Source organism: Fusarium odoratissimum, assembly GCF_000260195.1.
Source record: "Fusarium odoratissimum NRRL 54006 unplaced genomic scaffold supercont1.11, whole genome shotgun sequence".
Taxonomy (NCBI): domain Eukaryota; kingdom Fungi; phylum Ascomycota; class Sordariomycetes; order Hypocreales; family Nectriaceae; genus Fusarium; species Fusarium odoratissimum.
This window is the reverse complement of record NW_022158697.1, coordinates 1211563-1233294: the sequence shown is the minus strand read 5'-3', so window position 1 is coordinate 1233294 and position 21732 is coordinate 1211563. Positions and strand designations below refer to the sequence as shown.

The following is a 21732-nucleotide window of genomic DNA, read 5'->3' as shown; positions in this document are numbered from 1 at the left end:
ACCCAGGCACCAAGGCATTTAACATCAATTCAATCTCCAGAAGCACATCATATACTTTATATTCCCCAATTCCTCACTCTGTTCTAGCTAAGTAAACATCCAATTCTCACTCACAAATGCACATATCTCGATGCTAGCCGTCTTTGATCAGCAACTACAAATGAATCAGAAATAGTCTAGTCAAACCTCAAATACCAACGACAGCTTCCAGCATCTCAAGACCTCAAACACAATCCATCTTAGGTATTTATAATTAATATATAAAGGCCAAAATCCCGAGCTTCACTGCTCTGGTATTGATTTAATTCATTCCATTTTCAGTTGGTCATACACAGTGCCGTATATAATGTACCTTGGCACGGTTGATCAATCTCCACAGCTTTGATAGAGAACTCATTCATTTATCCGCCATCTCTACGCCTTTAGTTCCACAAACTACCTGTATGACCGCCCATCTCGGTAGTTACCTCGAGAACCATAGCCTCCTGAGCCGTATCCTCCTGAGCCTCGTCCTCTATCATAGGATTGTCCTCCGTACCCCTGATAACCAGAAGCACCGTGAGGTGGCTGTGGTGGGCCTCTGTATTGGTTGTTATAGCCTGGAGCACCGCCGTGGCGGTTGTCGTACTGCTGGTGATTGTAATAATGAGCTGGTGGGGGCGGTGGTGGTACCCCGATCCCGAATCCAGGGGCTCCTGGTGGTGGAGGCACATGAGAAGCGGCCGGCGGAGGGTAATGGCCATTGGATCTACCATATCCTCCTTGGTGCCTGTCATGCTGAGGCCCGCGCGACATACCAGGGCCATTGTAGCCACCTCGATTGTGGCCTCCTCGTCCGAAGCCGCCATTCCTGCCTCCGCGGTTGGCCTTATTCCGGATATCTTGAATGTCGCTTTGTGTGAGAGCAGGCTTCGGAAGCTGAACCCCACGAAGCAGCATCGACTTGTGTGTTTGTGAAACGGAAGGCATATCGTAGTAGACGCTAGAAATGTTAGCCAAACGGAGACTGTGGGTTATAGGCACGGTGTCATACCTGACTGATCGATCATAGTCGAGATTGGGCATACCATTCCTCTCAAGAGGGTACTTCAATTCTTCATGGGGAACATATCCCTCTTTCTTCTCGACCTTGCCCGACAAGCCGTCACTCTTTTTCGGGTTCAGCTTGAATTTGGAGTCCCCTCGTTTCTTGGAGTAGAACTTGGTTAGAACATCATCGTACAGGCTCTCATGGGCTTCTGAGAAGATCAAAACATCTCTGCCCATTTCGTTGCGTGCTGAATCTGCTGCACTGAGTTCTGGGTATTTTGCTTGAACGGCGGCTAGTAGGCGAGGCATCTCAATGAAAGGAAGCAAGGCAACACCTTGCCAGGCCATCTTCTTGCCATTGAGATCAATCTCGAAGTCCTCCGGATAGAAGTCAATGATGTTGCTTTCTGGGTTGAGCATCAGGTCGTGGAAAACCTCCGGAAGGGCATGGCGTGATGCAGCCGGCAAGACACTCATCAACTGCTCGAATGGCTTAGATATTCTGCCCTTCTCGAAAGAAATCTTCATCTTGTCGATGTCTTGGAAGTCAGCTGCGAATGGGGCATAATGATACGGGTAATACCACTCCCAAGAGGGGCACCCCTGGAAGTAGTACAGCAAGACCCAAGCAAGACCCTCCACATACGCTCGTGCGACCTCGTGACGAAACTCGATGTCTTGGGGATCTTTGTGGAATTTCTTCTCGTAGTATCGATCGGCATAGCCGTCCTCCCAGAGGCGCACATCATCGACGGGGCCCTCCTCTGCCGGTGCTGCTGGAGTTGGAGCATTGGATGTATCAGGAGTCGAACCATCCCCTTCTTCGAGAGTTGATGCCTTTCGTTTTCCTAGAGCGGAAGCAGAATCTTGATCCGCTTCCGCTGGTTTCGCGGTTGATAGTGACTTCTGCGACTGGAGCTGGGCTTTGAGGACACTCGCGGCGCTCTTGTTGGCAACATTCGCATCTGGCGCGCTACTGCGGTTCACAATCATGTCGTGCGTCAGTCTCTGCTCGTTCGGCCCAGAAAAGGAGGTAATGGGTTGGAGTAGCACGTTGGCAGGGTTTTCGAGGCCGTTGATCTTCTTCGGATGAGCAGGTCCACCTTGACGTCCGCCTCGGCCATTGTTCTCGTTCTGCAGCTTTCTCCGCTTGAAGTTGGCCTCACGCCGGTCTTCCTGTTCTTTTCGCCGCTTGAAGATACCGTCTTCTTGCTTGGCCAAGCCGCTCAGAATCACCTGCGCCCTTTCAAGATCGATATGCCCGTCTTTGGTGACGTAGCCACCCATAACAGGCAGATTGTCTTTCCAGATTTTGGTTAGAGTATCAATTCCATGCTCTCGGATTTCCAGGGCTGGAAGATGCGGTAAGAAATCGTTACCCACGAAACAGCACATAAAGATCCAATCATCAACCGCACGTTCCACGTCGAAGCGGAAGGGCAAATTAGGGACGCTGAGCTCAACTTCGAGGTATTCTCGCAACACAGCGACATGAAGCCAGATGAAAGGCTTGAGAGCGACACCTTTGTCCTTCTCGTCGTGTTCGCCGTCTTTCTTCTTTTCCTCGCCACGGCAATTCTGGGCATCATGTCCTTTCTGGCCACAGAGCTTACACAAACGAGCCTTCTGTTCCTGAAAGAAGACGTCTTCACGAAGGACACGGAAATGAGGCTCATGGGTTGCAAGCCCCAGCATGATAAGATCGGCATCAAGACCATAGATCACATGCCGAGTGTTGGGGTCATGGTCTGGTGATGCCCGCTGGGACCGAACAAAATTCATGATCTTGTGCTCTCCCTCTCCGGGAACAGTAGCATCAGAAATGATGATTTTAAGTTTCGCCCAACCAGGATCCGTGTTGAGTTTGTACTGACACCAATATCTCAGGCTGAGGGCGAGAATGTCCATGAAAGGCGTTCCAGGGGTGATCGAGTTTGAGTCGAAAGCCTTTTTAAGGACAGTCTCTTCACTTTCGGCAGTCAAATTACCACCATTCTGTTGTTTTAGAAGTTTGATAAGTTCTTGCTTGTCCTTCTCCTTCTCCTGGGCTTCTTGTGCGGAACGAAATCGTCTTGACCGTTGCTGGTTCATCTTGGCTCGAGGCGCAACACCATCTATGGGGGTTTGTTAGCTTTGAACAAGTTAATTACATGTACAGCTCCGACCAAAGGGCTGAAACTGAGCTAGAAAAAAAATGGCTTAACATACCAACTGCAATCATGAGTATCTTTCGGGGCCGAACCATGTTCACCACGCGATCGGTATATCTGAAGACTTCCATCATCATTTCCTCCTCGTCTTTGGGAGCTGGTCGATCTTCAGGATGAGAACAAGGATGAACGATGCCATTCATGTCGAGATACAGGTTATCAAACTCTTCGCCGTTCGGGTTTGGGCGAGTCGTGTCGACAGGAATCGTGGAGCCATCTTCCATGGTAAGAGGCTGATCCTCAATTACCGGTGAGATAATCTTGGGATATCTGGAAGAAAGCCATCGGAAAGCCGCGGGAATACCCATCGTAGCGATTCTGCGGAAGTCGACCTTTCGGAAATTTGTGGTGAGCTCGTTGCGCGAGCAGACTCCGGGTGAACAAAGACAATGCGGTTACAAAACCTGGGACTAAAGAAAATAAATGCCTCTCACAGGACGTGTCGCATCAATGAGTTGAGGCGACAGCGCGCTAAGGCCAAGCGAATAGGCTCCCCAGTTGTCGTTTGAAGGAAGACGAAAGTTGTGTGTAGGATGAAGACTGTCGCTTTTCGAATCGCGACATGATTCTTTGACTGCTAGCTTGGACCCTGAGCCACACCGTTATGCAAGTGAGTGGATATCTGTGGCTTCAGTGTGGGGCCTTGAAATCCACTTATTGAATCGCATCTTAATCGGGAATTATGCAGCAATGGAGTTAGCATGCCTGCTCCCATCTTCTCCTGACAAGCTGGCCAGAATTAAGAAGCCAATACCTAGTGTTGACTAATTAGGATAGCTTCCTCAGTGATCTTCACCAACAGGAAAGACATTATTAACAGTCGCCGGAAGGGCTCCATGCAACCTCTCGAAACCTTTTGAGCCATATGGCATTAAGGCGCCGCAATCATGTTCTCTATTGCCAGCGCCCCGGCGAAACAATCGGTTGGTGAGACCATCGACGTTCTAAGCGGTCGCCTCAGTTCAGCAACCTTGTTAGAAGACCGAAGAGCTGCAATTCTGGGTCTTCGTAGCTTTGCCAAAGATTATCCAGCTTCTGTAGCTTCGGGTGCCCTACGAAGTCTAATAGGGAGTCTAAGCAAAGACGGTGAAGATGTCGACACCGTCAAAGTGGTACTCGAGACGTTGTTAATGCTCTTCAACCCTAATGAAGATAGTCCCGAAGCTTCGGAGGAGATCGCCCTATGGTTGGCTGACGAGTTCACTCAACGCCAAGAGAACATTACGTTACTGCTCGATTTCCTCGAAACAAACGATTTCTATTCCCGTCTATATTCTTTGCAATTACTAGCCGCCATACTTTCCGCACGCACAGAACGCACTGAGGAATGTATCTTTACTGCTCCCCTCGGTATACCACGGCTGGTTTCCGTCCTCGATGACCAACGCGACGCTATACGCAACGAAGCTATCATTCTCCTGACCTACCTCACACCAACATCGATCGAAATACAGAAGCTGGTGGCTTTTGAGAATGCTTTTGAGAGATTGTTTGCCATCATCGAAGCCGACGGAGCCCTCGTAGAAGGAGGTCGCACCGTTGAGGACTGCCTGATCCTTCTGGCCAACCTCCTCCGATCAAACAGCTCAAACCAGGCACTATTCCGGGAGTCGGGCTGCATGAACCGTTTGGCGGATTTGTTAGGTCGAGTTCTGAAACCTCAAACTGATGGGTCTGAGATCGCTTCATGGGCAGCAGCGCAACGAAACCGAAATGTTTATGCTTTCCTCGCTGTCATTCGTCTATTTGTTGTCAGGGGCTCCGCGGGTACTTCGTTGAATCAAACAGCTATATGGAAGCATGGCCTTGCCTACCACATTCTACAACTGGCCTTCAGCCATGAAGCGCAAACACAAATCAAGGCTGAGGTTCGATAATCTGATTGCTACCGGAAGGCCATTTCGTTGACATTATATAGGCTCTGATCACTTGTGGTGACGTGATTCGGCAAAACGCACCGCTTCAGGAGACATTTGCTCAGATGATGGTTTTGTCTCCTCTGGCAAAGACTGGCACGGCCGATGGACAGGCCAGCCAAGGCGAAAAAGTATTCGTTATCGACGGCTTATTAGACCTGACATTGTGTCTGCAGGACCTTCAAGAATTCGATGTCCGTTTTGCGGCGGCTGAGTGCTTGCAAGCTTATTTTGCACATCATCCAGCTGTCAGACTGCATTTTCTTGGCCGGGCCATTGAAGGACATCAATCTGGGGCCAACGAGTCTTCCAACGTTTTGACAGTTCTTCTGCAGCCTTCAGTTGAGTCCTCGGATCCATACAGGCAATGGTTCGCTGCTGTGATCACTTTCCATCTCTTGTATGAAAACTCAAAAGCCAAGTCAGAAGCCATGGGCTTGACCGAAGGTGATTCGGAAGACGGGGAAGAGGTTGTGACAGCCATTCAAACTCTTTCAGCTCACGTTACGTCAGGCCTTCGTCGAGGCGACGATACGCGGGTTTTGGTCGGTTATCTTATGCTACTCTTGGGCTGGCTTTTCGAGGATCTCGATGCGGTGAACGACTTTCTCGCCGAGGGAAGCAACGTTCAAAGCCTAATTCAAGCTGTTTCACAGCCTCCAGCCATAGGCGGGGGCGAGATCGTCCAAGGACTGTGCACAATGTTGCTTGGTGTTGCTTACGAATTCTCAACAAAAGACTCACCAATCCCAAGAGCAACATTACTCTCTATCTTGACGGCTCGCATAGATCGAGATGTATACCTAGACCGCCTATCAAAACTTCGCAGCCACCCTTTTATTCGTGATTTCGAAGTCTTGCCTCAAAAGCTAGATGCTTCGTCTCCAGGGCGACTCCCTGATGTCTTCTTCGACAGGGAATTTGTTGAGTTCTTCAAGGACAACTATAGCCGAATAGCACGTGCTATTGACAGAGAGCCTGGCATGGAAATCTCTGTTGTAACCAACGGTGTTCAGAAAGGTGTCTCGAGGGAACTTGTAGACTCTCTCAGGAGCCAGGTCGAGGAAAAGCAGAATGCTGTGAACGAGATCCAGGAAAAGCTAGCAGTACTTCAGGGGCAGCTAGGCCAGGAACAGGCGGATCATCGCAGATCAAAGGAAACCGCTGCTCTAGAAATGCAACGGGTCAAAACTGTGAATGAAGGGTTACAAAAGCATCATAGCGAAGAGCTGCGGTAAGTGCCACCATTATCAACTTGTGTTAACCCTACTAAAACGGCTACAGGAAGCTTCAGGGTCAGTTGGCGTCCAAGGAGAATGATCAGCGTAAGCAGGTTGCTCAATTGCAATCTCAATATTCGATCAAGGAGAACGAGTATCAAAAGCAAATTGCTCAGCTGCGTTCACAACAAACAGCACAAGAAAGCGATCATCAGAAGCAGCTCGAACAAGTCCGGAAAGCGGCCGAGGCCGAAGCAGAAAAGATTAGACGGAGGACGGATGCTGAAGTGGCAGATCTCAAAGCGAATATCAGTCGTCTCGAGGTTGTTCTGATGAAGGTGCGTGCCTGTTATCCCAGCCATTACGGTTTGTACGAGTGCAGTCGGCTAACATTGGCTCAAACATAGTCCCAAAAGGAGTACAATGCACTACAGCTGCAACGCAAGAACGAGATAGATATGCAAAGAGAGAAATATGAGAAGGTGCTAGGGCACCTTCGTCAGGAATATGAAGATTTCAAGACCCAATCCAAGGCTAAAGCAGATGAAAAACAAGCCAAGTTCAAAGAGGAACTGCAAAGCCTCTGCGATAGAAAAGATGCCGAGATAGACGCTTATCGAGAGCAGAGTCAGGTGGACCTGGAGCAGCAGAAATTGAAGACCAAGGAAGCAGAGGAGAAGTGCCAGAGCCTCGAGAAGCAGCTCAGTGGAGGAGACGCTGGAAAGAAGGACTTGGAGGCAAAGCTCAAAAAGGTATGTGATTATCAATCTGTCTTGATCGAAGATACTCAAGAAACTCACATGTCTCACAGATGGAATCGGAACTATCAGCTGCCAACAAAGCCAAGGACGCAGCCGAAAAGCAACTATCAGAATCGAAGGAAGCAGCAAAAGAGGAGGCTAGGAAGGCTAGAGAGGCGACTGAGAATAAGCTGCAAGAGTCAAATGAGGCTAGGGAGACCACTCAGTCCGAACTTGATGACCTCTTGATAGTATTTGGCGATTTGGAGGAAAAGGTGGCCAAATACAAGGCAAGTCAAGAAACGCGGTGCTCATATTTGCATGCTGTATACTGACTGACATGACTGCAGGCTCGTCTCCTTGAGCTCGGAGAAACCGTATCAGACGGCGAAGACGATGATGATGAGGAAGACGATGACGACGACGATGAAGACGACGAAGAGTCTGAAAATGACAATGACGAAAAGGAAGAGACGAAACAGAAGCCGAAGGCCAAAAAATAAAAAATGGTACATCAGCAAAGTCGTCAAACAGACGGACAGACAGAGATATATGCGATATACCCCCTTACAGACATATCATATATATTAACAGCAAACACCTCGCGGATTGCATCTGGCAGGTTACCTCGCCTTGCCTGTGCCTTAACTTTCTACCTGTCATGACCCAGAAAAAAATTCCCCAACAGGGCATAGCCTTCTCCAATCACCGTGATCCCACAAAATATTCTCCAAGCTAAGGTAGCTAACTCGGTGCAAACCAAACCAACCAACATTCAATACTGGCCACTCGAGTTCTTCGTTCAAATTTTCGTCTTCTCCTAAAGGAATTCAACTTCGTTTGATCTGGCCTGGTCTTACAGTGAAAGGGGGAAAATGTCTACTCACGAATCTATCTCTGATGAGGGCGAATGGCTTGACCTGGAGTCGGATGAGGAGTTAATCCCCATTACATCCTTCTTCAGCGCCCACACTTTTCCTACTGTTGCCGCTATGCTCGAGGATAGCAGCAAGAACCATGGTTTCAGCTTTGCCGACTATGTCCAAAAGCTTCAGCTTGACTTTCACGGTGCTGTCAAGCTCGTCAACTTTGTTCGTGATAATGTAAAGAATGGCACACCATTGCCCAAGGAGATCTCTGCCAAAGACCTCGAAGACGAGAAGTACCTTCAGCCTGTTCTGGAGAACGATGCTCTCATCTTTTCTCTGGACGAAGTATTGGAGAACGTTACCAACGACCAAGCAACTGGATACAACGATGGAAATCTCAAAGCCCGTAACAGGGAACTGGAGGAGGAGCTCGAGAAGCTCAGAGATCAATTTGCCAGCTACCGCTTGACGGTTCAGCAGACACTTGATAAGCGATGGGGCGACGATACCGAGCCGGCTGCAACGGAGAAGAAGGATGACTCTGCCTACTACTTTGAGTCTTACGCTGCCCATGGTACATCCCACCACTTACCGATATCTTGATCTGTTTATACTGACTGTGTCCAGAAATTCACGAGACCATGCTGAAAGATACCGTACGAACTGATGCGTATCGTGACTTCATCTACAACAATAAGCACATCTTCAAGGACAAGGTCGTCCTCGATATCGGATGTGGCACGGGTAAGCCTAGTTATGATTTTGATCTTGATTCAACACTAAAGGTTTTGACCTAGGTATTCTGAGCATGTTTGCTGCAAAGGCTGGCGCTAAGCAAGTCATTGCTGTTGACAAGTCAGACATCATTGTCAAGGCTAGGGAGAACATTTTCCACAACGGTCTGTCCGATGTTATCACAACTCTCAAGGGCGCCATCGAGGATGTCAAGCTGCCTGTAGACCAGGTCGATATTATTGTCAGCGAGTGGATGGGCTACTGTCTTCTCTATGAGGCTATGCTTCCAAGTGTCTTGTATGCTCGAGACCGTTACCTGAAGCCTGATGGTATTCTCGCGCCCAGCTCTGCCACAATCTGGATTGCCCCCATCGCAGACCCCGAGTATGTTTCAGACCACATCTCTTTCTGGAGAGACGTTTACGGCTTTGATATGAAGACTATGCAAGAAGGTATCTACGAAGAGGCCCGTGTCGAGGCCATGCCACAAAGTTCTGTCTGTGGTGAACCCTACCCCTTCAAGGTGCTTGATCTCCATACCGTCAAGACCGAGGATCTTCAGTTCAGCGCCACGTGGTCGTCGAAACTCACCCGTGATGTCGAAAATGTTGACGGGTTCCTCATTTGGTTCGACAACTTCTTCACGACATCCAGAAGCGACCCAGTGCCCCCTGCCGAGACAACACCAGAGACCTGGGACAAGAAAGACCATGGAGGCGTCGCGTTCACTACCGGCCCTTCTGGTACTGTCACACACTGGAAGCAGGGCCTTCTTCTCGCTCCTCCAGAGGCCAAATCATCTGCCAAGTCGCCCCAGAGTCTCTCCGGAGATATCGTTTTTGCGGCAGCTGATGACAATGCCCGAGCGCTGGTTCTCAGGGCTTCTTGGACAGATTCTGAGGGTGGTTCAAGGAAGCACTCATGGCAACTGAAATAGACGCATCTTTTATCAGCTTGTACGCGGCCAGCAAAGTCTGAGAAGATGGTGTCTCCACGGGTGGAATATGGTATGTGATGCAGTCACAGATGAGGAACATCCAGGCCTTGCAGCAAGAGGTTTACAATGCTCAGGAAACCCTCGCCAAGAATGAATCCCTAAAGGGGTCAGGATGGTTTCGACATGGACTGGACAAGATACGTACTGAAGCAAGGATGATTAGAGGGGTCTGCGTCCGTCGCGCGATATGAGTCCAGTACCATGCAAACAGACCGCCAACGGTTCGAGCCAGCGTGAAAGATGGGACGTTATACATGCCTTGTCAGGTGTCAGCGATAGTATCTCCCTCGGGGCCACACATAGTCAACTTACCAACGGCGACAGCAATGCCACCAGGAATCAGAGGTCGCCATCTCTTACCGATAGCGAGCGTTCTGGTGATAGTGGCAACTGCGAATAGAACCGCAGTTCCAATGGCCCATTCCTTGACGCGATATGGTAGCCCAGAACCTGTGACAAGCCTTGCAGTGAATATCCAGACGTAGGCGGTTGGTACCTGGAAGAGATCACCAGGAATCATATATACGCTGCATTTCAATTGTGTCAGCCAGGTCCTCTTTCTAGTATGAGATGGCGAAGTGATAGGCTACCCACCTCGTGTAGACACGGTAGATGAATGCACTCAGAACAGCACCGACGCTTGCTCCAATGACTTGACCCCAGAATTGGGCTTTCGGAGCTGCTCCCAGTAAGTGCCCAGTTTTCAGGTCCTGCATGAGATCGCCAGCTTGTAAAGCACCAGCTTCGGACTGTGGCAGATTAGAATATTTGCTTGAATATGTAGGCATAGGAATTACTTACTACCGCACCAGCGATCAGGTTGATCAAGACACTGGACTTGTGAGTCTGAGGGATGATAAAGGCAAAGAATAGCTGCGCAAGTTTGCTAATGCCAGATACGGGGTTCAAATCCGTCTCACCCAGCGCCCTAACTCCCATGATGCTTAACACTAGAGCCATGAGAACAGCAATGGTGGTGGCATAGAGCGGTACAAGGTCACCAAAGACCAAATGAATAGTGAGGACGCACAGAGCTATCGAAGCAAGAAGGCCGATCGTTACCATACGGGGCCCAATGCGCTGGTGCGGAGGAGCATCCTCCTCATCATCATCTTGGATAGGGGCATATTCATCAGCTCCATAGCACCTCTGAGCAGGCTCAGTCTCGTTACTCAAGAGTGGTGAATAGTCATGGCTCGGGTTCTTCCACAGGCCAGAGACGCCATGTTCCTGTACTCTCTGACGTAGGGAAGACATAATCCCAGTAACCTTTTGGCTGGTAAAGATTCCGCGGAGGGCAACGTAAGCAAGGCTGACGATTGCATCCGCTAGCATAATAGCCAGCGAGATCCAAATGATCCATCCCTTGCTACCACGTTCCCAATCATCAACATCTCCAGGCGCCCATCCCCGAGATTTGGCCAGAGGACTGAGGATTCCCCAGCCAACTACAGCACCAAGAAGCATATGCAGCGTCGTTTCGGTCCCCATGATGATTCCCTGGCCGATATAAGCAAAGCTGGGGTTGAATGTCCAGAGCCATGTGTGAGCTGCGGCAGAACCAAAGATTGGCAAGTTGCGCAGTATAGGGAAAAAATATGTCGCCAGAGTATAAAGCCCAGAGCCGCCAAAACACAAAAGTAACAGTTTGATATTGGCTGCCCAGTCTCCTTTGTCCGACACGTCATCTCCAGCACTCTGTTGATGCTCCTGATCCGTAGCAGCTCGGCCAATGGCGTCTGGTTGAAGAGGCTCGTCACGAGGAACGAGGCTTGCAAAGCCGCCTTTAGCAGCAGCGTCAAGCTCGTCTTTTGTCGATTGGCGACCTTGTCCGTGCAATACTGAGATCAGTACGGCCGTACTGAATCCACTGGGAAATTTGAGGCGCTCTCGGATGATGACTTGCTTACGTCTGGTGGGTATCAGCAAGATTGAAGCAGAAAGACACGGATCATATAATGGCTCACAGGGGAACAGCAAAGACGACGCCAAAGTAGCAGAGTCCCAAAGACCAGATGATGAGCTGCCAGGTACTCAGATTGATCGGGCCTTGCTCATCTTGAGCCAAAAGATAGTTCAATGCCGGGATCTGCCTTGCTAGTCAGAACAATCTCTTAGTATAATAGGAGTCTAGATGACATACAACACCAACGAAGCCGCATCCAAGTGGCATAATAGCCATGCCACAAGCTACGCTCTGGAGCAATACGTTCTCAACAGGAGAAAATGGAAACCTCAGATGCGGTGCAAGGAGCCTGAAAATACCAAAGCCCATGAGACTCGCAGGCATTGACATGATGGAAACCCATCCTGTCTGCAAGCCAAAGTACATATTGGAGAAGCAGATGATGGTGCCAACTGCGAGACCAGCTACAACGCCTCGCAGCGTGAAACTGCGCCCTGGAATCACGCGTGTCGCCATTTTCCTTTTTTTCTTTTTTGGCTGGGAGCAGCTAATGAATGACGATGTTTGGTTTAGAGACGCGTTGAGAGATGGTTGTGACGTTAAGTGAGATGAGATAGGTAGTTGTATTACCAAGCGAACCAAACCCCACATTCCGCTATCCGGGGAGACTTTCCGCTATTAACTCATCGGTTAATTTACCTACTATCGCATCGACCTCGTAAGATAAGTACTTAATAAATAGGTGCCTTCCAAGTAGAGATACTTTTATTACCACTGAAATATTAACTATACTTGCTATCGTGTTTGCAGCATAGCTCTACGAATCAACTCTTCCTAGCCTTAGCTCCACTGCCTTGCCATGAAAAAGCCATACATCATGAGCTTCAGCGTACTTACATGAGGCTCACTATTGAGTAATACACACACATCGCCGCCTCTTCAATACCACAACTCAACAACCCTATCAGAAGCCGAAACTGTCGAGCAGAGAGCCAGCATCTGGTTCTTCAAATGTCGTGGGTGGTGGTTTGACCGTCTTCTTGTTCTCCCGGTGAGAGTCAAATTTAAGAGTTGGTGAAGGCAAGTCGGCAACCACCAAAGAGCTTCTCCGGCGAAGCAGCTTCAGAGGGTTGACCTCTCCACCAAGGCCAGTTGCTCCAGGTGACTGTTGGAACTCCCAATTACGTACTATTTCACAGTCAGTGAACATGTGATTGGTACTTGTAGTCTCGCACTCACCTATATCCAATCCCAAAAGATCGCATCCCATTCTGTCATATAGCTTGGCGCTGTGCAGCACAAACTCCCACTCAACTTTCGGAGTAATCTTAGATGCTCCTCTCAAAGTTTGCAGAGTCTGGTGACGTAAATGCGAGTAAAGGACAACCAAGGCAGGGTCATCAGTCAAAAACAATCGAGACTTGATGTCAGGTGAACAAGGTGTTTCCAAAAGAGTATACACCGGTGTCTATCAACATGTCAGCGATTCAGCTCGTATACAAAACTTCACAGATCACAACGTACAATAAGTGCTCGTACGGCCACATCTTTACGGCCGAGCATCCAGAAGGCCCATGCAGCCAGCCAGCGGTTACCCTCCTGCGCTGCTAGTGGGAGCACTGTATCTTGAAGAAGACGGCGCAAGACAGGGCCGTCATCGCCTTCATAGACGCGCGATATTGTGATGGCTAATTGCATGTCTTTCAGCTGATTCAGACAAACCTGAACAGCGTCGTGAAGGTGGTCCGCAAGAAGGAAGAATGCCGCAGCATACTCTGTTTACAATCAGCATTTGTACCAGAAAGCTGGTACCCCAAGGATATCTTACCGAATCGCCGCCTACTAAGCAAGGCATAGGCATTCTTGAGTGCTGCCGATCTCCATTTAGGGTCTTCAAAATTGTTTGCCAACAGGCGTTGAGTGGCTGCCTGCTCCTTGTTCCAGTTTGCCATTCTCCATAGACCTTGGAGGACCGTCTTCTTCCGGAGTGCGAGGTAGTAAAGGCTGCAGTCAACCGGGTTTTTGACCTCGTTCTTTGTGTACTCGTTTCTGGCGATCAGCTCGAATTGGGCTTTCTGGAGGATGTTAGCTACCGGAACAAGTTCGTCAGATCCGAACGGTCTTTACCAATGCAGTAGGATCAGTGAGCCACATGAACAGGCCACTTTCACGAGCATGTTCCCAAAGCATACTACCATGGTTCTGCCGCGATACAAAGTCAACCAGAATATCTTGGCTGTTGGAGTGGAAAGCCCAGTTGATTTCACGCCATGAGAGGTGCATCTCGTTGGTGCGTCCTTTGCGGAGGGCATGTTGACGGAACAGCAGCATGAATCGAGCACCATTCTCGTCCATCGATCGCCGATGTCGCTCAACAAGGGCAACGCATTCAATAATATCAGCGAGTTGAATCTGTTCGTGTCCTGAGAGTTGGATGATATCGATCTTGACGAGCTTCTCGTTGATCGAGACCGCGGTCTGCTCCGTGAATATGTCCTCGTCATCGGTCTCATCCGTGTTGTTTCCATTCAGATAGGCCCCAGAAGACTTGTCAACAGCTAAAGTATGACTTTGCTAAACAATTGGATTAGCACGGCCTGTTGTCCTCGGCATGATCGAATTGTCACTTACCTCGGGCATATAGAATTCGCTCAAGTCCATTCCCAGGTAGTCGTCCAGCGTTTCGCCGTTAATGTGGTATTTCAAGGTCTTATGCAGAGCCACCAAAATGCGTCTAACAAGGGTCGCCTTCCCTGAAAGGATGCATTGCATGAGAAACTGGGGATGGAAGACTGGTAAGGGGCCGTTGAATCTTTGAACAACCTGGAATAAGTCTAGTTTGCCATCTTTTCGCAGAGGAAGACGCAAATCCGTCTTCATAGACTCGGAGATTCCAACGTGCCTGTCCTGCACAAACATCTGGTTGCCGGCACCAATAATCAAGTGGCCGTCGCCCAACCAAGTTGAGTCTCCGATTGGGTGAGGTGTGAGTTCTCGAATGCTGATCTCACGAATTTGTGCCCATGCTGGGCCCTTGTTGAGATAATCAAATCGCATCTGAGAGAGGAGGATGATTCGGTAAGGGAAACCAACGGCGAGAATAGACTGGCCATCGGGTGTTGATGTCCAGTCAAGATCTTGAATCACCTGGTGTTCTTGAAAGTTATTCTCATATTCGAGACGAGCACCGCCAATGTCCCAAATTGTTAATTGCGATCTCGACGAATTCACGAGGGCAGCTTTCTTCAATGTACTGCCACTGACCAGTGCTGGCTCAGAAACTCCCGTCTCCGTGGTACACGTCGATAGCCATCCAACGCTTCGCTGTTCAGGGTCAACTCGTGCAGTCCAAAAGTCCACACGGCCCGTGTGTGTATAAGAAATGGCAACATCTCGAGCGAATATATCGAGAAAACCCGAGACAATGGGCTGCGAACCGGCAGGATCAACTGGCAACACATAGGCCAGACTCTTTATGTCCTTGATTTCAAAGCGACACAGTTCCTCAACATTGGCTCCGGCTGTTGTCTTTGGGTCATCAAAGTAGCGAGGCAGTTGAACCTCCCATACGATACCGTGTCCTTCTGACGTTATCGTCGCAATATGAGCAACGGTATAGTTCTTGACATCTGACCGAGGCAGAATGATGAGGCACAACGGTTTCCCTGACACCTCGTAGTCACACTGAGAAAGGGCAGTAGCTCGACTTGTCCTGCAATCCCAGAGCGAGAATGTGTCATGGCGAAGGAAAACCACAAAACGCCCCTTTCTCAGCACACATATGCGATGTATGTGACCCTTCTCGGGGATAACGCTCCCTCGTGTCAAGGTCAGGCCTGACTTGTCGCGTGGGCTCAAAATATGTTTCCACACGATACTTTCACCGTCTCTAGTTCGAGAGACCACCGCTCGCCCGCTAAAATTTCGGACAATCTTGGTAATTGAAGTCGAATGTCCAGACCAGATTGTTTGAAGGGCAAGGCGTCGATCATTGGTCATGGGATCAAAGAGATCGGCAACGCTTCCAGTAAATACGCCTATTCTTCCATCGAATGCATGCAACATAAAGTGAACCTTGCCACTCTCCTTGTCGCAATACGTTTGTATCTCCGTGTGAGGCGTGTCTTGAACCGGAAGAAAGTTATCGAGAAGCTCAAAATGGACATCCTTGACTTGAGCCACCTTGAATAAGGTTGGTGAATTCGCGGTACTACTGCCAACATTCTCGAGCGCCCATGCCGACATGATGCCCTTCCCATCAAGAGCTATACATATTTCTGGATTCTTAGTCGCGACTGCTACTAGGTGATCAAGGGCAACGGGGTCGTCGGTGGTTGAGTCGTCAGACATTCGCGCCTGAACAGCTTGTTCTACAGAGGCTGTGAAGTCTCGCCCGTCAAGAACCAGAGCGAAGCGCATGTCCAAGCCCTCTGGGTTCTCTTGCGATGGCGCACAAAGATCCACCTGTCCCCATAGCTGCCAATGCTTCCCGTCGGGTGTGTCGGTAGGTGTCCAAACTCGTATGCATTTATCGAGGCATGTGGTGTATAGAACATTGTCGGAGGCCTGCTCAACATGGAATGGTCTGCGCCATCTCACAGATGTTATAATATTTGGATGTCGGAGGTATGTGAGATCGAATCGGACTTCGTCGGCACCAAAGTTGAGTCTCCTCCAGACCTTGATCAAGTGGTCATGATGGCTGGACGTGGCGATGTATCTCGAATCGTATGACAATAAGGCATATTTGGCGATGCTCGGCAGCTTCTTTTGCCAGAGACACCTCGGTTCGGTCTTGGTATCGAAAAGGGACAGGTATTGTGTACCCAACAACAGCTCCTCGGAGCTGCCCCAGGATAATGTACACGACACGTCTTCGGAGTTCGGATAAGGAATGTCCAAGGTCGATTCGAGAGCCCACTAATAGAGTCGTGAGCTGAGTTTCTTAAGCATCTATCATGAAATCGGGAATTGGAACCTTCAAAGTGTCTTCGCGCGACCCGAATGGCTTGTACAGACGGACTTGGGTTAATGTGCAAGTAGCGATCTTGCCTGTCGCTTCGTCGAATGCGATAGCTTCTAGCGGTTGTTCGCCTTCATCGTAAACTGTCTGTAGAATCCCGTGGGATCCTTCCAAGATCGCAAAGGCGCTGCCTGTGATGTATACCTATGCAGCATCAGCTCATCAGCTGAGTTCAGAGCTCAGGAGTAGAGCTTGGTACTTACATTAATGTGTCGCGAGTCCCAGTAACCCGAGGCAAGCCCTTGGAGCCTCGAGCGCGGGTTGCCCGGCAAGACGGCCTTCATGCTATTAAGGAGAACAATTTGCGCGCATCTCTAAGGAATTGTGATGGCGCTACCCTATATTTAGGCGCAAAGGAGAGGAGCTTGAGGTGTGACAGCTGAAGCTTTGGTGAGCTAAGTCACCAGAGTCAATCAATGCAATAAACGGAGTAGACTCCAGCGTGATTAGAGGTGACGTGACCCCCCCCCCCCCCCCGAAAGCGACCCCCACACCCCGGCTCATGCACAAGAACCCATGACGATAAATGCCACCCTAGACATCTTCAATTACAGAAGCTAAATATAATTTGGCCATTGGAAGAGTGTTGATGATGCTTTCCCACGTCCAGATTACATAAATAGAACTTTAGAGTATATTAACATCCATGTAATGGTTTCGGGTATCATGGCTCGAGGTTCACAACATGGCACATTGCTTATCTACACTGCTAATAACGAGAAGACACCCACTCTATCCGCGTGGACATGATATTCACCTCTGCTCAAGCAAACTCATGCCGAGTAACAAAATTTTCAAGATCAGCAAATTTCATAAACTGTTGCCTATCCAACGCCATCGACGTATCGTCGCTATGCATTCACATATAACAATAACACTAACAGAAAGGGGTATCCTTTTATCAAACAAGTCATCCAACGTCAGAGAAACACATCTAGATCATCCATAGCCAACCCAACTCTTGCAAACCTTCAAAGCCAGCTTCACACATGCTCCTCCCTGATGTATATACTAATAGCCATCCTGATGGACAGGGTTATTGGTTTGTACTCACACGGCCACGCAGATGATCCCCTCTTGGCAATCCTGGTGGCCGAGATTGTGGTGTAGCCGATAGTGTTCTCGGTGATTGAATACGCACAGATCTTGTCGCTGGCGTAAACTTAGTAGTGGTCTGTCGCGGAAGTCCAAATCGTGTGGCAGATGGTCTCGCGCCCACGGATTTGCTGTTGATGACTGGAGAGTTTGGCTCCGGCGAGGAAGGCAAAGGTCCGATCGTACGCCCATTTGGAGGCCTGATACCAAATGATCTCGCAACTACTGGCCGCCGTGAGGGTTCAGGCCGGCCAGGCCCTGCTGTGCTTGCCAGGTCCTGGCCAAACTCGGGGTCACGACCCTGGGTATCTCGCTCTAAATGCGATGGGACTGGTGCCATCGGTGTCGTTGATGGCAGACCTGAGAACTGGCCAGGTCCTCGCGAGGCAGGTCTCAAAGATGGCGAGGCTGGTAGCTCATCATCTTCATCGCCAGCTAGCGAAAACGCCTCATCATTCTCGTCCGCCTCTCGGAGCGGAGCCATGGATCCTGGTGGCATCATAGTCGACATGGAGAATGGCTGCCCAGTCCATCTAGTTGGTGTCTCAAGCGGTGTACTGGAGTAATCAAAGCCCCTATCATTGCGACTGGCCAGTGACCGCCTCCCAGACAACGCTCGCCAACTTCCGCGTGGCCATGCAGCCGGCACAGATTGTGGCTGTGGGCGAGTTCCAGGAGCCATGGATCGAATTCTATCGTCCCGTTGACGCCAATATTGCAGTACGCGGTTACGCCTTTCGCGTTCGTGCTTCCTTTGAACTTCAATTGCTGTGTGACCCTGTCCACTTTGTTGTAACGATGCAATTGACCAGGACTTGAGGGACTGCCGTTGCTTGTCGGCTGCCCAAAGCTGCCAGGCATCTATATCCCGCTGCTCAAGGTCGACGGTGTACACTTTCCAAGCTTCTAACCATCCCTCTGCATGTTGCAGTTTAGCTTCTTGCATGCGTCTTTGGTCAATGTCCGCTTGGCGTTTCCATGTATCAGTAATTAGGATAACCTTTTGGGTATCTTTATGGGCTCGCAACTCTTGTATCAAGTCGCCCCGTGCCCGATCCTCCGTCGCCAATGCCCTCCATCGATCGACAGCAGCAAAGAAATTGCGTTTCTTTCGAGCAGAAGAGACTTGGGTATACCTAGCCATCAGATACCTCTTGACCTGCTGCTTGTCTTGGTCCCTACGACTCTTGATCGCTCGATCAAAGACTTGCAACAATCTAGTAGCTCCGAGATAGAGTTGAGCTCGATCTCCCAAACGTGCCATGTGTGACGAATCATGCTTAAATTGCCTGAAAGTCCTTACAACATTGGACTTTGCTTGCTCCTCATAAAACTCTTCTGCTCTTCGGCCCATGTCCACATCCTGTTCGGCGCATTGGAACCATCGGTCGAACACTCGCGTCACTTGAAGATACTCGCGCTTCCACTGGAATGCCTGGGCTCTTGCCCTCAAGTTCCACTCATCGAAAGCAAGGTTTGCCTTCTCAATCATCAATCGCTGGCGGTACCCGACCGCCCTTCGACTGATCTCAGCTTGATCCCACCATTCTCGAAGATATGTGAAGGAGTACTGAATATCTCCAATTCTTCTGGCAGTGTTATATAGTTGGCTTTCATTTTCTGACATGCCCTGCCATTTGTGAATGGCATCCACTTGGAGTCGCAAAGTCGTTTGGGTCTGTATGGCTTGACTGAGAGCCTTGTCATGAGAAGCCTGTGACAGCCACTTTGACATGGCTCGTGTCCTACTACGCGAAGCTGTCATTTGACGGCCGAGGTGTTTGAGTCGGTGACAAGACCATATATCAAGGACTCGCTGGACTCTTCTCTGCTCGTAAGCCCGAGCAGCTTCTATCGCAGTGGCCTGTAGACTTTTCTCTTGGGCGACAATACGTTGCCACTTCTTCACAACCACGGCTGCCCTCATGTGGTCAGTGGTAGGCTCACGGAGTGCAGGGGCTTGGCTCCATGATCGGAAATAGCGAAATCGTATCATATGCCGTCTTGCAACGGCGTCTCGTTCAAGACGACGTGCGGTGCGGTCAGCCCAATGGTTGAAGACCTTGCTTGCGAGGTAGATCTCACGAGCTCTGGCGGCCTGTTTGAGGAGCCGGCTTTGTTCTCTTTCCGAATCAATCTGCTGCTCGGGTGTCAAAGGGCCTTCTTCGGCGGGTTGTTCGTGTTGGGATATTGTATTTCTAGTGCGCTCTTGGGTCACAAGATGATGAACAATTGTGCCTTCGTTGTTAGTTACAGTGTTAGATCGAGCCCTTGTGGTTGGAGAATGGACTTCTGGTGGATTTTGGATCTGTGTATGTTGAGAGGGTTCTGCTTCAGGTTCGTCGAGTTCTTCAGGCTCTTGAAGTTGCTGTGGAGGCTCCTCAACTGGGCTGTGGGGTAATTCATCATCACCGTGGCGCGATGGCTCGTCAAAGTGCTCCTCTTGTGGCGCACTCCCTTGGATTAAAGAAGTCGTAGATCGTATAGCACTACTTAGAACGGAAAGGGGTCGATGCATGAATGACTGAGCGGAAACCGGCCTTGTGTGCATATCTGTTGGGTCTTTGAGCGAAGTTTGAGTGTGTGGCTCAAGTCCATTGACTTGTGAAGACGTCACTGTTTGATGCCCGGTCACTGGTGGTCGATCTTCAAAAGGTTGAGCTTCAAAGTTCCTCACATCGGCTGAAGCTTCTTCGGGAATGCTCGGAAAAGAAGGGATCCGTTGTGCAGGTTGTGCTCGACGACTCGCAACCAGAGAGCGCCAGCGATTCATGGCTGAAGAGACAACCGCCTTTCGCATTTCCTCATATGCGCCCTCCTCCTCCTCCTCCTCGTCGGTCTCGGAAAATTCCAATTCATCCTGGGGGTGAGGTTGCGATCCTGGCGGAGAGACTGATGGTGATGGTGACGGTGACGGTGAAGCTGAAGCTGGTGATTGTGGGACTTGCGGTCCAGTCGGGGCATGGCCGTTTTGTAGGCCTTTTTGTGGAGTTGTTTGCTGGCGCGAGATGGCATGGCTCTGGCGACTCGATGAAGATACTGCGGGAGATGTAGAGGCTGAAGTTCGCGGCGACACAGTAGTATTATCTCCAAACTCTAAAACGATTCCCATTCGACTGAGGATAGCTTGGAACTTGTCGAGCAAGTTGCCATCGCCTCGCTCACCGCCTACGCGGAAGACAAAAGTCGACAAGTGGTGATCTGAATCGGGGTCAATTCCATAGGTCGGGAGTACGACGTCGTATGCCTTGAAGAGCGCAGCAGCAGGGAGAGGTTTCGGTTCAGGCGCTGAGTCGAGCAATTCCTGGGCAGCGACGACTACGGCGTGCAGCGCAGCGATGTCTAGGCCGGTCGGTCAATATCAGGTCGACACAGCATCGCAAGAATGATACGGACCTTCGTTGGAGTAGTATGGGTCCTGGCTAGAGGGTGCCCGACTGGCATTGCTCGAGCGGCCATCATCAGACGGCGAGGCCGCTCTCTGCGCAGCCGGAGACATCGATGCTGCTGGTGAAGTCGCATTTGAGCCCTGGCGAGAGATGTCGGAGGACATGGACAGATAATTATTGGCGAGCTGCCCACATCCGTCATTGACCCATAGTCAAGAAGTCGGTGTGCAATGAAGCGCGAGCAGTTCTGTTCTGTTTATTTATTTAGTTAGTTGCGGCGAGCCACCACAAATTTGCGAACAGGCAAACTTCAGTTGACTTCGAGTATTGCGCTTCAGTAAATCGGATTATAAAAATGTAAGAATAGAAATCGACAAAGACGATGCTAGCGGCGCTTCAAGAATTGCACTATCGTATTCAACGAGGGGGTCGTATCCAAACAAAGCGCAATCTGAGGTCCAACCCGACAGAAAACGCACGCGAATTTGCGCGGTCGCGATGCCAACGGCCAACAGCTCGGACGTGTAAAGTGGGTGGCTGGTGCGCGCACACGCCTCATGGGGCTTGATAGCCGTACTGTGTTATTCGATGATCCATCGACAC

The 21732-nt window shown here is 49.9% G+C and overlaps 6 protein-coding genes across 8 annotated transcripts; 2 read left to right on the top strand and 4 right to left on the bottom strand.

The window, feature by feature from the left end:
- Positions 1–34: 34 nt before the first annotated feature.
- FOIG_07894 (5'-3' exoribonuclease 2) lies at positions 35–3812 on the bottom strand. 2 transcript variants are annotated; one of them, XM_031207614.1, is made up of 3 exons: positions 3238–3812; positions 1034–3143; positions 35–982 (listed from the first exon to the last, which is right to left on the bottom strand). In XM_031207614.1, exons 1-3 carry the CDS (start codon positions 3545–3547, stop codon positions 436–438), a joined length of 2967 nt encoding a protein of 988 aa, XP_031063147.1. In that variant the 5' UTR covers positions 3548–3812; the 3' UTR covers positions 35–435. The 2 variants fall into 2 exon arrangements, with proteins under 2 accessions (XP_031063147.1, XP_031063146.1); XM_031207613.1 differs by having other exon boundaries at positions 384–3143.
- A 314-nt stretch (positions 3813–4126) lies between these two features.
- FOIG_07893 (uncharacterized protein) lies at positions 4127–7618 on the top strand (the record flags this gene model as incomplete). The annotated part of the gene is made up of 6 exons (XM_031207612.1): positions 4127–5107; positions 5158–6389; positions 6440–6713; positions 6783–7127; positions 7187–7405; positions 7466–7618. 6 exons carry the CDS (start codon positions 4127–4129, stop codon positions 7616–7618), a joined length of 3204 nt encoding a protein of 1067 aa, XP_031063145.1.
- A 372-nt stretch (positions 7619–7990) lies between these two features.
- On the top strand, positions 7991–9656 carry FOIG_07892 (protein arginine N-methyltransferase 3; the record flags this gene model as incomplete). The annotated part of the gene is made up of 3 exons (XM_031207611.1): positions 7991–8558; positions 8612–8728; positions 8782–9656. The coding sequence occupies 3 exons, from the start codon at positions 7991–7993 to the stop codon at positions 9654–9656; spliced, it is 1560 nt and encodes a 519-aa protein (XP_031063144.1).
- Positions 8859–12236, bottom strand: FOIG_07891 (uncharacterized protein). Its single transcript, XM_031207610.1, has 7 exons — positions 11860–12236; positions 11684–11805; positions 10518–11628; positions 10311–10465; positions 10029–10243; positions 9862–9974; positions 8859–9814 (listed from the first exon to the last, which is right to left on the bottom strand). The coding sequence occupies exons 1-7, from the start codon at positions 12136–12138 to the stop codon at positions 9740–9742; spliced, it is 2070 nt and encodes a 689-aa protein (XP_031063143.1). The 5' UTR covers positions 12139–12236; the 3' UTR covers positions 8859–9739.
- Positions 12237–12348: 112 nt separating this feature from the next.
- On the bottom strand, positions 12349–17076 carry FOIG_07890 (uncharacterized protein). Of its 2 annotated transcripts, XM_031207608.1 has the most exons (8): positions 16849–17076; positions 16601–16789; positions 14254–16542; positions 13750–14196; positions 13451–13697; positions 13147–13397; positions 12862–13090; positions 12349–12810 (listed from the first exon to the last, which is right to left on the bottom strand). In XM_031207608.1, exons 1-8 carry the CDS (start codon positions 16927–16929, stop codon positions 12587–12589), a joined length of 3957 nt encoding a protein of 1318 aa, XP_031063141.1. In that variant the 5' UTR covers positions 16930–17076; the 3' UTR covers positions 12349–12586. The 2 variants fall into 2 exon arrangements, with proteins under 2 accessions (XP_031063141.1, XP_031063142.1); XM_031207609.1 differs by having other exon boundaries at positions 14254–16789.
- A 197-nt stretch (positions 17077–17273) lies between these two features.
- On the bottom strand, positions 17274–21618 carry FOIG_07889 (uncharacterized protein). Its single transcript, XM_031207607.1, has 2 exons — positions 21137–21618; positions 17274–21082 (listed from the first exon to the last, which is right to left on the bottom strand). Exons 1-2 carry the CDS (start codon positions 21291–21293, stop codon positions 17682–17684), a joined length of 3558 nt encoding a protein of 1185 aa, XP_031063140.1. The 5' UTR covers positions 21294–21618; the 3' UTR covers positions 17274–17681.
- Between the last annotated feature and the right edge of the window lie 114 nt (positions 21619–21732).

Bases quoted from the DNA above. Each gene is read 5' to 3' on its own strand.
- FOIG_07890 (XM_031207608.1), bottom strand. From the start codon at position 16,929: ATGAAGGCCGTCTTGCCGGGCAACCCGCGCTCGAGGCTCCAAGGGCTT. The intron at 13,698-13,749 runs GTAAAGACCGTT...AACATCCTCCAG, and splicing joins TCACTGATCCTACTGCATTG to AAAGCCCAATTCGAGCTGAT. The intron at 13,091-13,146 runs GTACGTTGTGAT...ACATGTTGATAG, and splicing joins TGGCCGTACGAGCACTTATT to ACACCGGTGTATACTCTTTT.
- FOIG_07889 (XM_031207607.1), bottom strand. From the start codon at position 21,293: ATGTCCTCCGACATCTCTCGCCAGGGCTCAAATGCGACTTCACCAGCA. The intron at 21,083-21,136 runs GTCCGTATCATT...CGACCGGCCTAG, and splicing joins CCCATACTACTCCAACGAAG to ACATCGCTGCGCTGCACGCC.
- FOIG_07894 (XM_031207613.1), bottom strand. From the start codon at position 3,547: ATGGGTATTCCCGCGGCTTTCCGATGGCTTTCTTCCAGATATCCCAAG. The intron at 3,144-3,237 runs GTATGTTAAGCC...AAACCCCCATAG, and splicing joins GATACTCATGATTGCAGTTG to ATGGTGTTGCGCCTCGAGCC.
- FOIG_07891 (XM_031207610.1), bottom strand. From the start codon at position 12,138: ATGGCGACACGCGTGATTCCAGGGCGCAGTTTCACGCTGCGAGGCGTT. The intron at 10,244-10,310 runs GTGGGTAGCCTA...ATTGAAATGCAG, and splicing joins ATCTACCGTGTCTACACGAG to CGTATATATGATTCCTGGTG. The intron at 9,815-9,861 runs GTACGTATCTTG...TGACCCCTTTAG, and splicing joins CTCTAATCATCCTTGCTTCA to GGATTCATTCTTGGCGAGGG.